The sequence below is a fragment of the Penicillium robsamsonii genome (genome assembly GCF_028829455.1).
Source record: "Penicillium robsamsonii strain IBT 29466 chromosome Unknown utg000001l_segment0_segment0, whole genome shotgun sequence".
Classification (NCBI taxonomy): Eukaryota; Fungi; Ascomycota; class Eurotiomycetes; order Eurotiales; family Aspergillaceae; genus Penicillium; species Penicillium robsamsonii.
Window position 1 is genome coordinate 5,965,485 of NW_026643219.1, and position 13,681 is coordinate 5,979,165.

The 13,681-nt window shown below is 48.2% G+C and overlaps 7 protein-coding genes across 7 annotated transcripts; 3 read left to right on the plus strand and 4 right to left on the minus strand.

Moving 5' to 3' along the window:
* Positions 1–445: 445 nt before the first annotated feature.
* On the minus strand, positions 446–2,209 carry N7447_002323 (flavin-containing monooxygenase; the record flags this gene model as incomplete). The annotated part of the gene is made up of 1 exon (XM_057226598.1): positions 446–2,209. One exon carries the CDS (start codon positions 2,207–2,209, stop codon positions 446–448), a length of 1,764 nt encoding a protein of 587 aa, XP_057090614.1.
* A 774-nt stretch (positions 2,210–2,983) lies between these two features.
* On the plus strand, positions 2,984–4,396 carry N7447_002324 (Zn(II)2Cys6 transcription factor; the record flags this gene model as incomplete). Its single annotated transcript, XM_057226599.1, has 2 exons — positions 2,984–3,187; positions 3,224–4,396. 2 exons carry the CDS (start codon positions 2,984–2,986, stop codon positions 4,394–4,396), a joined length of 1,377 nt encoding a protein of 458 aa, XP_057090615.1.
* Positions 4,397–4,733: 337 nt separating this feature from the next.
* Positions 4,734–6,453, minus strand: N7447_002325 (GMC family oxidoreductase; the record flags this gene model as incomplete). The annotated part of the gene is made up of 2 exons (XM_057226600.1): positions 4,734–6,112; positions 6,189–6,453. The coding sequence occupies 2 exons, from the start codon at positions 6,451–6,453 to the stop codon at positions 4,734–4,736; spliced, it is 1,644 nt and encodes a 547-aa protein (XP_057090616.1).
* A 715-nt stretch (positions 6,454–7,168) lies between these two features.
* Positions 7,169–8,935, minus strand: N7447_002326 (Amino acid/polyamine transporter I; the record flags this gene model as incomplete). Its single annotated transcript, XM_057226601.1, has 5 exons — positions 7,169–7,287; positions 7,349–7,551; positions 7,606–8,337; positions 8,406–8,796; positions 8,860–8,935. The coding sequence occupies 5 exons, from the start codon at positions 8,933–8,935 to the stop codon at positions 7,169–7,171; spliced, it is 1,521 nt and encodes a 506-aa protein (XP_057090617.1).
* Positions 8,936–9,624: 689 nt separating this feature from the next.
* Positions 9,625–11,052, plus strand: N7447_002327 (Zn(II)2Cys6 transcription factor; the record flags this gene model as incomplete). Its single annotated transcript, XM_057226602.1, has 1 exon — positions 9,625–11,052. The coding sequence occupies one exon, from the start codon at positions 9,625–9,627 to the stop codon at positions 11,050–11,052; it is 1,428 nt and encodes a 475-aa protein (XP_057090618.1).
* A 126-nt stretch (positions 11,053–11,178) lies between these two features.
* N7447_002328 (uncharacterized protein) lies at positions 11,179–11,559 on the minus strand (the record flags this gene model as incomplete). Its single annotated transcript, XM_057226603.1, has 1 exon — positions 11,179–11,559. One exon carries the CDS (start codon positions 11,557–11,559, stop codon positions 11,179–11,181), a length of 381 nt encoding a protein of 126 aa, XP_057090619.1.
* An 830-nt stretch (positions 11,560–12,389) lies between these two features.
* N7447_002329 (FAD-dependent oxidoreductase) lies at positions 12,390–13,553 on the plus strand (the record flags this gene model as incomplete). The annotated part of the gene is made up of 3 exons (XM_057226604.1): positions 12,390–12,418; positions 12,474–13,200; positions 13,260–13,553. 3 exons carry the CDS (start codon positions 12,390–12,392, stop codon positions 13,551–13,553), a joined length of 1,050 nt encoding a protein of 349 aa, XP_057090620.1.
* Between the last annotated feature and the right edge of the window lie 128 nt (positions 13,554–13,681).

Below are 13,681 nucleotides of genomic sequence, written 5' to 3' on the forward strand. Positions count from 1 at the left end.
CCGCTATCAAGCTATTGACCCACCTTTTCTTGCCACATCCAGCAGACATCCGAACTTCTCTGACGGACCAATGAAAACTTCTTTCAGGCAGCTCTTGGACTAATCAATCGCATTGAATTGCCCCAAAAGAAAGGTATGTATGACAATCCACATGCGCCGAGCCGTCCCAGAGGGGAGGTACTTCTCCACTAACTAGGATATAACTATTATGGTGAGCTAGAGACCACGGAGTACATGGTTGATAATCTTGATGACTGGAACGACTCTAACATCTATATCTAGCCCCATCTTCGAATAGCCTCACCACCCCTCCCTCCATAAGTTTGGTGTTCTGAGTAGAAATTCTTACTAGAAAGGACTCACATTGTGATAACTTATGCTCATTACCAAAGTGAACTATACAGAAAGATAAAAGGTTGATTCAATTGACTACTAATTGTATTTATCATCTGAGAAAACCAGGGAAACCATTGGAAGTTTGAGATTTCACCCACTCCAAGTAGCTTTCAAGACCCCCAAAATAGAAGTTCGTATTTGGCTTCCGCCCGGGAATATTTTGACCAAAGATCCAGCTTGCCGTCGAAGTGAACAATGACCCTTCAACCAATCGGTTGCACAAGTCGATCCATGCTGTTTCTGCTTCATCGGACACCTCCATAATCTTTGGCTTCCCTTTCCTCAGGTAAGATTCATTTGTCGTCTTCATGGCACCATTGGCAGTACCATTGACAGTGCCATTCACAGTGCCATTCACAGTACCATTCACAGTACCATTGACAGTGCCGTTCACAGTGCCATTGACAACCACATTTGGTTTTTCGACCTGAGCCGCGACAATATTTTCTTCGGCGTATTCAATGCATGACATGATGAAATTGATTTCACTTTCAATGACAGGTGGGAAATTGGCGAATGGACCTTGAGGACCAGCAACAACGAACATGTTGGGGAAACCTGCGCAGGCGATACTACCAAAAGCCTTAGGGCCGTTCTTCCAATGCTCTTGGATCGTCTTTCCATTCCGTCCTGTAATCTTGACCCGCATGTAATTGCCTTCAATGGCGTCAAATCCAGTAGCAAAAATTAGCGCGTCGAGATGATGGGTTGTTCCATCACTTGTCTGAATGCCTTCCGGAACTATCTTCTCAATCGGCGTTTCCTTGAGATCGATCACGTCAACATTCTCGCGATCGAAAATCTGATAGTAGCCGGTGTCACAAAGGGGTCGACGGGCGTATAGGTCCTTTGGCTTCAGGATTGCTGCCTTGCGGGGATCTTTCACCATTTCATCAATTTTCCCACGGATGAAGTTGCATGCCTCTTCGTTGGCATCCTTGTTGGTGGTAATGTCCCCAAAAGCGCTGAACATAAAACGGAAGCCATTACCTTGCTCCCAGACCTCTTGGAAAGCTTTCTGCCGCTCCTCAGGGCTAGCATCCATGGTCTTGCGTTTGGATTCAACCACACCAAAACCAACATTTGAGGACCAGACATTATCCCAGATTTGTGGGTAAGTAGCATTGATCTTGTCGCGATATTCTTTTGTGGCGGGCCGTTGGCCACTCGGAACTGAGTATTGAGGGTGCCGTTGGAAAGACGTTAGACTTCCAACGATTGGAGCAATTGCTGTCATAACTTGTGTTCCTGTAGATCCATTCCCAATAATGCCGACCCTTTTTCCTTCGAGATTCAAGTCTTCTGGCCATCGCGCCGTATGGATCAGGTCACCGGCGAAAGACGAAAGACCACAGATATCGGGGTAATGGACCTTGGAGAGCAATCCAAGCGAGTTGACCAAATAGCGAGCGCTAATGTTCAACTCTTCGGAGCCGGAGCAGGTCACCACCCATCTCTGAGTGTCCTCATTCCATGTCGCTGATGTCATTTCGGTCTCGAACTTCATGTATTTCCGGAGATCATGTTTCTCGACGACATGCTGGAGGTACTTCAAAATCTCCGGTTGGTAAACATAGTGATGAGTCCAGGGGTAGGTTTGCAAATCTTCCTTATCCCATGAATAGCGGTACAGGTAGCTTTCGGTATCACTCATAGCACCCGGATATCGATTCCAATACCAGGTGCCACCAACGTCGCTGGCAACGTCCACGCATTTGACAGACAGCCCCATACGTGACAGGCGGTACGTGGAGTAAATTCCTCCCACACCTGCGCCGACGACGAACGCGTCGACATTGATGGTTTCCGACATGTCTCAGGTGCTAGACAAGAGCGAAGTGCGATCGGAAATATATTGCGAAAGTGGACTGACGGTTCGAGGGGAGTATCTAGATCCCACACCATCTCTCATTTTATAACAACAGTCAATATGAATAATATCCGCCATGCTCGGCCTCATCATCGCGTCCGCTCCTCATCTGGAAAGTTGAGGGCGGATCCGACCAGAAACACCCAGTATCACAGGTGGTTTAGTTTCCTTCCGCATGGCTACGAAACTGCCCGAGATCCTATACGCTAGCACTCAGTAAAATCAATAATTTCCCCCGACGTTATCCTAACTAGGTAATTTGCCACCAATCCTTCATTAACAAATCGCGGGGACTGGCCTAATGTTGCCTATTTCGGCCTGAGAGCGAGAGGTGGGGCTCGGGGCTCCAGAGTAGTTTCTTATCGCTCCGACGGCCTCTTCCTCTGCATTTCCATTCAAGCATAGACGAGGTATGGCTCTACTCAAGCTAGACCCGGATATTGTATCAAATCAATGGTACGGAGCGCACTAGGCCAGATAGGGATTTCGATTTACGTATCGGACGTGGTGGACACAGCCTATTTGCTGTCAAGGTCATGCGCAGTGACTGATCGATATCCCCGAGCTAAGCGCTTTAATTTCTAATGAGGAATGCAGTTATCTTCACAATTGTAGAGGATTCCACAACGAAGCTGTACTTTTCAACGAGTGAATTAGTGTGCAGGCATTCTCAGCCTCAGACTCCCACTTCCCCTCGAACTGTCGCACTGCCGCGAAATGCCACGCAGATTCAACGTCCGATTCGCCCCAACCAAGAATGTGCCTGTCCACAAACCAATATCCTGTGAAAAGTGTAGCCAATGCTCTGAAATAGGCGCTCCGCCCCAGAGAAGTCGTTCCGGCTGCAAGGAGTGTAAGAGACGACGTGTCAAATGCGATGAGACATTCCCCGTTTGTCTCCGATGCCAGAAACGAGGCACGGTATGCGAATCTAAAAACTCGTTTCCACAATGGCAGTTGGAGATCCCTCCGTTGATCTCGAGCGGAATCACCTCGCCTTCACAAATGCGCCTACTCAGGCACTGGTGTGAGAAAGCCAGCCAGATCATGGTTTTGGACCCTGAATCCAACCCTTTCTCGTTGCCAATCCTTGAATATCTACACATTTCCCCGTCTCTCATGCCAACAATTCTGAGCATCAGTGCTGCCCATGAACAGTTTTTCAAGAAGGAGTGCCTCGAGACGTGTCTTGCGGAGCGAGGTAAAGCGCTGTTGCTTCTGCAAAAGGAGCTGAGTGGACGTCAACAGCCACATCCAATCACGTTTCTGAGTATCTTTATGCTTGGAATCAGCACCCCTTGGATCGACCCCTCGTCTTCCCAATTCGGGTATGAGCACCTAAATGGGGCAAGGGCTTTAATTGAGCTGATTATACATTCATGGACAAATATGGACCGCAAATTCGCACATTTGGCTCTTGGTACATATTTATACTGGGATATGGCGTGCTCATTTCTTTTTGAACCGAATCAACGATTCACAATCAGTTTGTCGATTCCAGAAGCAGTGGCAAAGATTGCAGGGGACTTTCACCCAATTATGGGCTACTCAGCTGAGATCATGTATACTCTAGCAAGCCTAGGGCGGTACTGCAGGTCATTCATTGATTTTGGCATCAGAGACACTGCGCTAGAGGAAGAATTCGAAGCACGGTTGCTGGCGTGGCAACCAACCACCAAAGATCCTGATCTCATTCTGCTGGGTAATTCTTTCCGAAACCATGGCCTGATCAACCTGTACCGAATCTGTGGACGAACTGGCGATCGAACTGGGGAATATTTCGACGTGGATAATTACACGCCTGTCGAGTATATTGAAACGGAGAAGGTCATCCGGCAATACGCTCTACAGACAGTCAGAGACTTGAGTCTCATCCCCACCAATAACTGGAATACCAATTTGCAGTCAATTTCACTTCTGACTGCAGGATCAGAGCTTACGACAGATGATCAACGGGAACGTGATATGGTAGTTAACCGATTTAGAGCTTTGTATTCAATCAACCGCTTACCTGGTAACTTTATGGCGATTGACATCCTGCAAGATGTTTGGCAAGCCCGTGACCTTGAAATTACCATGTCATGGGTACACATCATGCTCCTACGAGGGTGGAGGTTAAGCCTTGGTTGATCTTCTCTATGTGCCTCAACTCTATTTACTAAATTGACGAATGTACACGATAATTAACTCTTGATTCTGAGGCTGATTTCACTTTAATGTTTCCCAGTCTCGGATTTTTCCCAGCAAGATCACGTTATATCTGCAATAGATGCTACTGTAGAAGGAAAGACTGGATGAACAGGCCACACTTACATGGCTAGAATTACCTTTGGGTTGTGGATATATGTATCATGAAGCAACATATGGATCACTTATGTGTTCACAACGTCAAAACTCGCTAGAAAGCTTGGTTAAACACAGACTTTACTCAATTAAATGCAACAAATAAGTGACAATCAGACAGTAATCATAGTACAGCTCGTTCCGGTCGGCAAGCATCCTTGATGATGAGCTCGGCAGCTCGTTCACCAATCGCCAAAACGGTGACCATAGGATTGATCGAAGTCATGCAAGGGAATACACTGGCATCCGCAACGCGAAGATGTTGGACTCCCCTCACCTTAAGAGATGGATCAACAACCGCCATACGATCGGTCTGAACATTTCCCATCTTTGCAGTGCCACATGGGTGGTAGACGGTATTGTGGACCTTCCGACCATATTCACAAAGGTCCTCGTCGGAGACAATGTGAGATCCAGGGGCAATTTCACGCTTGATATACTTTTTAAAGGGTTCAGACTGGGCCATACGGCGCGCCATCTTTAGCATGAAGAGGTTGCTAGCCTTGTCATATCCCTCCGGATCACTAAAATAGCGCTGGTCAAGGATCGGCTTATCCTTTGGATTGGCTGACTTGAGCCATAGACGGCCAACCGAGGCAGGTCGGGGTGTATACGGAATAACGCAAAAGGCGTTTTTGGGCGTTTCATAGCCCATAGGCTTGGTATAGGTGTCAAAAGGAACGGTGAACATGTGGAAGAGAGTGTCCATAACGTCGTTATCATCACCGCGAGCGTTGATCTCCTCACGCCGTAACACCATGACACCCTCGGACCCCATGGACACCTGTTCGGGAGGGACAGGCTCGTTCAACTCCCACATATACATTGTTTCGGCGTGGTCTTGTAGATTCTCTCCAACACCGGGTATATCATGCACAAGGGGTATCTGATGGGAGGCCAACTGTTGGCGCGGGCCAAGGCCGGAAAGCAGCATCAGACGTGGAGTATCGATAGCCCCAGCACACAGCACGATTTCAGCTCTTGCGACAAGCGAGTACTCATGCCCAACTTTGGTTGTTGCGATGACACCTGTAGCAGTGGTTCCTTGGAACAGGATTCGCGAAACCCATGTGTTCTGTAGGATGGTCATGTTCGGCCGCTTGATTTCGCCACGAAGAATTGGGTGGATGTAAGCGACACTTGCACTACTCCGATGATTATTCTCCGGTGTGTAGGCGATACTGAGGAAGCCACATCCCTCCGTGAGATTGCCGCGCTCCTCTATCTCGCGGTTGAAATCGTCGATGTAGGGTACTCCAAACAATTCGGAGCAGGTCTTCAACCAGTCCTTGACTAACTGACTGCGATGGCGTTCATCGACCGGTATTATATTGTTGCGCAGCTTGTGCATTAGACGCAGCATTTCTGCGTGTGTCCAGCCCTCGGCGCCCAAAGCTTGCCACTTCTTGCAATCATAGGCTAGTGGAGCAAATGAAATCGCGCCATTGTGGCTAGAACAGCCTCCCAGCATCTTCGCACGCGAATGAATAATGTTGCTGTTTCCTATAAATTGCTCAAGAGTGTTACTCGCTGGTCGATCTTTGTTTTGTCTGCAGTCAGGTCTAGGGGTTATTCGTACCATAGGGCTGTAGAACAGAGCGGTATGAATAATCATACTTGTCGGATCCCCAAAGATCAGCCGCGCCATTGAGATTAAGAATTTCCTCCTTACCCAGCTCGCTTTCGCCGCCTTCGATCATGAGAATGCTGGCATTGGGCAAGCTCTCGGCAATTCTGTCAGCAATGACACAGCCAGCCGTGCCTCCGCCAACAATGATGTAGTCAAATTGGCGTCTGCTGGTGGGTAGACTTTCCACGATCGTGGGTTGAGTTGAAGAATTCATGACGGTACGAGGGAAAGAGCTCCTTCGGGGAATCAAAGGCGAAAGTGAAGTAGTGACGATAAGCAATGCTTGCCAAAATCGGGGACAAGCTTATAAGTAATTCCTGAAGCAGTCAAACAGCAAAGTATCATGCCATTAGATAGTCCAGTTAATCTGCAAATTCTTTTCTTTTTGTTTTCAATCTATCCATATCAGGAGAGCTTGCCTTTCTCTGCGGAGTGCTTCTTACCCGATTGAACGATTTGGCGAGCGGACCAATGTGGGAGCCGAACCGCACACGCCATAGGCTAATCTAGCCGTTCGCTCTGGATATTTGGTATTACTGGTATCAGCAGTGTAAGTTTGGTGTGAGCATGTTCGTGTTAATTGGCTGTTTGTGCTCGCTTCCTCTGGGTAGTCTTTTCTTCTGCCGATCCAATAGTTGACCCTTCCCCCCCCCCCCCCCCCCCCCCAAAACCGTATACTACAGTTGATGCGTATTACATATTTCATGTCCAAAACAAGGATCGTGACCTTAAATACACGTCTTTGTACAGACATCATGTGACTTAAATGTTATGCATTCTGCTTATTAATCTATCCGCACAAATTCACTTTTCTTTCTGCCAGCCGACCATGTCAATATATATTTTCCCCGTCGAGCTACGCAACCCACAACACCCTCCACATTTAAGTCGGGCTACACCACGTGCAATGTGGAGACCCTTGCATCGTTTCACTGAGTATGATCGACACCACCGGCATCAAAGGCAAATTCGAAACGAGCGCGAAACAGCCAATCCACTGTTCCATATATGAGCGCGACTCCGTAGATTACTGTGATATAGTTCATATCTGGGAATCATTGATGTTAACCATGTAACTTGCACAAGGCCAGAGGCTCTGGAATACTCACTGGACACAGACACCGGCATCTGATACGGGAACGAGTACATGATTATCGCGAACAGGCAGCAGGCCACGGTGATTATCTTAGATAAATTTCCAAGCCACCCAACATTGAACGGTCCCCTCGGTTGCTCATCACCGCGTAGAAGGGAAAAGATGCAAGGTGCCAGATAGGTCAGGTAAGGGAATGTGATGACACCAGTAATGAGACTAGGTAAAGTAGTTAGTTAGGCATATCAATACCAAAAGTGAACGAGATACTACCTGTTAAACGCGGTTGTAGAGACAGTATATAGCAGGCCAAGTAGACACACAATACAGACACAAAGCAGATGCGCATAGAGTGGTACATGTGAAGTGGGGTGAATTTGTGACCAGAGGCGTGAGAAAGGAAGTCCACGGTCACGAGAGAATGCCCAACAAAGCCGAGCTTGATAAGCTTGCTGGGGGGGCAGTGAGAAGAAATAGGTCACTGTGACGATAGAAATAGCCACGAGAGCAGCGGAGTCGCTTCGAAAGGCAATGCGGAAAAGCTCTACAAGTGGCACTCCGGTTGGTGTATTAATGACAGCGGTAAGATCCGTGAGAGTGTACATCAACATGCAAGTGAAAGGAAAACTGGTAATAAATCCGATCACCACTGTAAATATAATCGCCTTTGGGACGTTCCGTGCTGGATCAGGAGTCTCTTCAGCCAAGTGAGTAGCGCTGTCAAGAGCAGCAAAGGCAAAGTTGGGGTTGATCAAGCCAACTATGAATGCCATCGCATTAGACGACCAGCCACTATTGTTCTGTAGCGAGGCAAAGATAAACTTCAGCCCAGTATGATCCTGCGAAGCTGTAGGCAATGCAATCGTGATAGATATGCAAGCAAGCAAGCTCATCCACAGGCCGATTGAAACGCTACGCGAGACAACCTGCTGCCAGAGGTTGATAATAGCCCCTATTATATTCAACCCGACTGCTCCTAAATAGATTTGCCATGCATTCACCGCACTGTGAGTAACGGAACTCGGTATTAGCTGTCGCTTAAGAAACGATGGCGGTAAAAGAGCTGTACGTACAGGTCGGGGTATGCGAGCTTCGCACTACCAACAATCAAGGAACTCACGGTGATCGAAGAGCTTGCAGTGACACAGTAGGCGGCAAAGAGATTGAAAATTCCAGTCATGTAAGACAAACCCCGTTTGTATCGCTTCGGAGCTAATCGCATTACCCAATAGTATTGACCGCCAGAATGTGGCATCGCACTGATCAACTCGCTAAGGGCAATGCCAACGAACAAGTTGACCATGAACATCAGCAGTAGACCGTAGATTATACTAGCCGACCCTGCAGCTGTGACTCCTGTTGTGAAGGCGCCAGCTACTCCCAGCCAGGAATTGGTGACCGTGTACGCCGAGCCAATCAGTTGCAAGGAACTGAACTTTCGTCGGCCTCGACTACTGCCAATATCTGTTCAATGGAGTCCAAATTCGTCAGATATAATGTCCAGCTATAGCTGAATGTGATACTAACACTGCACATCGAAGGAATCCCCAGTGGAAAAATCCTCGACCTCTGCCACTTTTTCTTTCTCCTTGTTTTCCATCATTTGGGGCATGGCGCAATTGGAATTCGCGGGGCGTCTCATCAGGATACAACTTTGACGGTAGGTGGCGGGAGTTGATTGTAACAGAAGTAAAAGTGATGTGGTGGTTGCCGATAAGTTTGCGCTTCAGAAAGAGGGTGAATTTTTGTGTATAGAATTGTGCAGGTATAGGCAGCTGTCTATGCAGAACAATTCGAGCACGTACTCCATGGGAATGCTATTCCTCCGCTTCTCTCACCTTGTAAGAAAATGCTCATGTTGTATTACCCAATAACAATAGGTGATAGTGCTGAACATCCAGATCGGCGGGATAGCCGGGAGGAGTTGATTGGCTACGGCGAGATAAACGTTCGGGTAATGGCTGAGATTGGTATGCGGCCAGGCTGCTCTATCGCAACCCCAAATTTTTCTATTTGGGTGCGAATCAGGTTTTTTGGTCTGCTGACCCAACCAGTGGGTTCTGGGGTTTCGGTATACGCACATCGAGATCTTTCCTTTTTCTTTCTTTTTCTTCAATTCCCCACTCTTTATTTCCTAAGTCGGTTGTCACAATCCCGCGTGTGCGGGGGATTATCTAAACTCTTTTGGGCCGAGATAAGAAATCAACCTCATTGCTGTCTTGGACATTTTCTTCCTAGCCACTTGCTCTTGTCCCTGTGTTGTGTCTTCTGCTCTTTCTTCCCATCGTCCTTATGGCTTCCTTTCGAGTGCGCTTCGCGCCCCAGCGGACCTATCACCCGGACCAAAATGGAACAAGCGCAGCTGTACCGGACAAATCCGAGTCCAAGCCAACTCATACTCGCACCCGATCGGGTTGTCGAGGTTGCCGCCAAAGGCGTGTCAAGTGCGATGAGACGTTTCCAGTTTGCTTGCGATGTCGTCGCCGGGGCTCCATCTGTCAACCTGTCCTTCCGGCCTCTCAATGGCAGCCGGAGGTCTGGTGTTTAGGTACAGCGGATCCACTATCGCAGCTTACCCCGCCAATAAACTCTGATGCGCATGTGAACTTACGCCTGCTTCAGTACTGGTTTGAGCGCATGTCTCAAATCATGAGTCTTGACCGTGACCGAAATCCGATGTCTTTTCCTATTGTCAAGTATCTGTCTGCCTCGAGCTCGCTCGTCTATATCATCCAATGTGTCAGTGCCGCTCATGAACAACACTTCCAGCCTTCTCGAATGGCTGTGAGTCTAGAGGAGCGGAGCAAGGCTTTACGGAATCTTCGCCTGGAACTGGAGGCCCAAAGCTCAGGCTCGCCTCTCTGTTTCCTCATTATCCTCATGCTCGGTATGTCGTCCTCTTGGATCACTACTCAGCCCACAGACTATGGGCGGGAGCATCTACTAGCTGCCCAGGCTTCCGTCGACATGACCTTGGAGCAGGAAGCCACAGTAGATGATGATCTGGTGCATCTCTCAATGGGCTTTTATGTTTATTGGGACATGGCCTGTTCCTTTTGTCTGGACATAGCAGATCACCCCCAGGTCTCTCGAAGTCGGCTTGCTGCATATGTTACAACCGAACGCTCGCGCTTCCATACCATCACATCTCACTCCATTGATCTCTACTTTTTACTCGGGCAAATCGGCCGATATTGTCGTTCAGTTACCGACGGTATGCCACGAGACTTCGTACGCGAGACGACTTTTGAGGCCGAACTAAATTCCTACATTTCGGTCGAAGAGAACCCATTTGCATATCTGCTGGCCGATGCCTTCCGTAACCACGGCCTCCTCATGTTGTATCGTCTATGTGGCCGAACAGTTCATTTTGCATTGGAGGTCACAATGGACAACCAGGAAGCGGCTACCGAATGTCCAATCCGAGCGCTGGCGTTAAGGACTCTGGAAATGTTGTTTATAACACCGATTCACTCGCCATATGTAAATTTGCACACACTCCCATTGCTGAGTGCTGGGGCTGAACTAAGATCGACCGATACTGAGCTGCGGCAGCGGGTAATAGAGCAACTTCAGGCTGTCTACTCCACGAACCGCATTCCACCGACGCTATGGGTAATTGAGCTACTCCAAGAGTTATGGAATTTACACGACTCTGGTGTTGAAATGACCTGGCTAGACCTTATGCTAGCCAAACAGTGGCGCCTGCGAATTGGCTAGGTAAACTTCGTACAACATACTACCTCGACTGAGGTCCATTCAAACCCTCGAAGGTTACTCAAAATCGCCGAAATATCGACACGTAAAGAACTTTTCGCTTGGTTACTAGAGGTATCGGCCTGCAGTTCATACCAGCGTGACCTTGTCCTCGAGATCCATGAAGACGGCAACATTTGCAAAGTCTTCGCTACACTCAAACGTGATCGTCTGGCCCTTTTTCATCACCATCAGATCACCCTTGCCGAGTGTAAAGGACTCGCCGCCGTGCACTTCGATATCGATCGTTCCTTGAGTGACGAAAAGGAATTCATCAACTGGCCATACTAGTGTATCCTTCCCCTTTTCACGCAACATTCCCACGACCACCTTGCCGTCAGCGGACCTGTAGATGATCGACTTGGTTCCTGCATACATGGGGAACGGTTGCTCGGTGAAAGATTCCCAGGAGCCGTAGGGGACGGTATTGGGTTCTGAAGAACCGGTTTCGTTTCCTTGACCGCGCGGCATGATGTGAATGACGATTTCTGGTTGTCCTTGGAAGTTCCTTGATTGCTCATTAGCAAGGGTTCAATAGTATAGAGTTTCGGGTCACTCAATACCGGATAATGATGAGCCAACAGTTGGTAGAATGAAAATGTATTTCCGAGGAAAGATGTTCTATTATATGTAAATCTTGCAAGGTTGAAATATGACTAGGCTTCATCAACATCACTCCAATTGACTAGGGTCCCATTTCTGGACTTCGCTTTGAATTCAGATTAGGAAATGGACACCTATCTACGCTGCATGCTGAGCCACCAAGCCTGCTTGGTATTTTGCTCCTTTACTTATTAAATTAGCCGTCCCGGCGACGGATAGTAACTCAAGGCACATTCCTAACAGATACAGTAAGCGACAACTCCTTCCATACCCCGAATGGGATATTTGCCGAGGAACACGCCCCACGGGTCAATGTCAAACAGTATATCCACTCAGCCCGCTTATGTTCCCAATGCGGTAAGCGACGGATGTATGAGAGGCACTTGTGTCTCCGCGCGCGCTAGCGTCTCAGCCCACCTACCGCGAGAACACAATAACCATAGCTGAAAGTGAAGCTATCGCCGATTTGTTTAGCACTACCTAATTCTTCCTTCGGAAAGACAATCAGAACGCTTTATGGAATCGCTGACACGGTATTACTCTACAATCCGGAGTGGGTCTCTCCCTATTTTGACAAAGGTCTACTGCACCATCTAAGATGCGACTTCTCTCTGATAAAAGCCACCCTTGAGCCCGACAAGGCCTTTTCTAACTCTCGAATACTTGTTTCTCTTCGGACAGCACGAGGCCTTGCCAAAATGTCGAAAATAACAATCTTGGGGGCTGGGTATGATCTATTGCCTCGCTGTGACTGAAAACATGCTAATGAATGTATCATAAAGAATTACCGGCATGGGAATTGTAAGTCAATTGCCCAAGAACACCGAGATTACAATCCTAGGTGACTTTTTGCCTGGCGATGCGATGGACCAGCGTTATGTCAGTCAGTGGGCAGGCGCTATCTGGTTGGGTGTTCACGATTCGACTCCGTGGGAGCAGGAGATGCAGTTGAACTCCTTTTCCGAGCTCTGGAGAATTGCAGAGCGACACCCTGAATCTGGCATCCGCCAAGTTGAAATGACTGAGATCATGGATAATGGAGATCCGACAAAAGTATGGTATCAAGGGAAAGTTCCTGGCTTCCGCTTCCTACCTCCTTCGGAACTCCCGAAAGGCGCGAAGTTCGGCATGGTGTTCCAGACTCTTGTTATTACACCTCCTACTTTCCTTTCCTGGTTCCGACAGCACTTGGAGAAACAGGGCGTGAAGTTCCAGCGTACCCATGTTAAATCCTTGCGGGATTTGAGAGGTATGGGACACGACGTTCTGATCAACGCCACTGGGTTCGGTGCTATGAAGCTGCTTGATGTTGAGGAGAAGCGCATCACTCCCGTGCGGCAACAGAATATCAGACTTCGCAAGCATGGTTACAACCGGTGTTATATCCGCCGTGGCCCAGACGGATACTATTCCACGGCATTCGCACGTGGAGATGGCACGATCTATGTGGGCGGGATTAAAACCATGGGTGAGGTCGATTTCGCTTCCTATGAAGATCAACGCAAAAAGGTTAGTCTTGCGTCCTTGATTGTGGTCTAAGTTTGAGTACTTACCAGATAAAATTTTAGATTATGCAACGTCAGCACGATAATCAGCCAGATGTATTCCCTTCACCCAACCCCCTGGACTACGACTTTATTACAGACCATGTGGGTGTGTTTCCCGTTATTGAGCATCAAAACGGCGGCATTCGGGTCGAGAAGCAAGTCCTTCATGGGCAGAAGGTTATACATGCGTATGGACAGGAAGCTGGTGGTTATACCTTCAGCTTTGGCCTTGGCCAGCAGGTGTCGAAATACGTACAGGAATATTTGACCGAGCTCCCGAAAGCCGCAGAGACGCCTATTCCTAGTAAGCTATGAATTTCCATTTGTTGAATGGAGAACCTGCAGGATGTATTTTTGAATATATGAATGAACTCGAAATCTTGAAGTGTTACCTCCATTTGTCGGTCTTGGTATCTCAGGTGCAAAAGCAAGTTCCTCTCCTG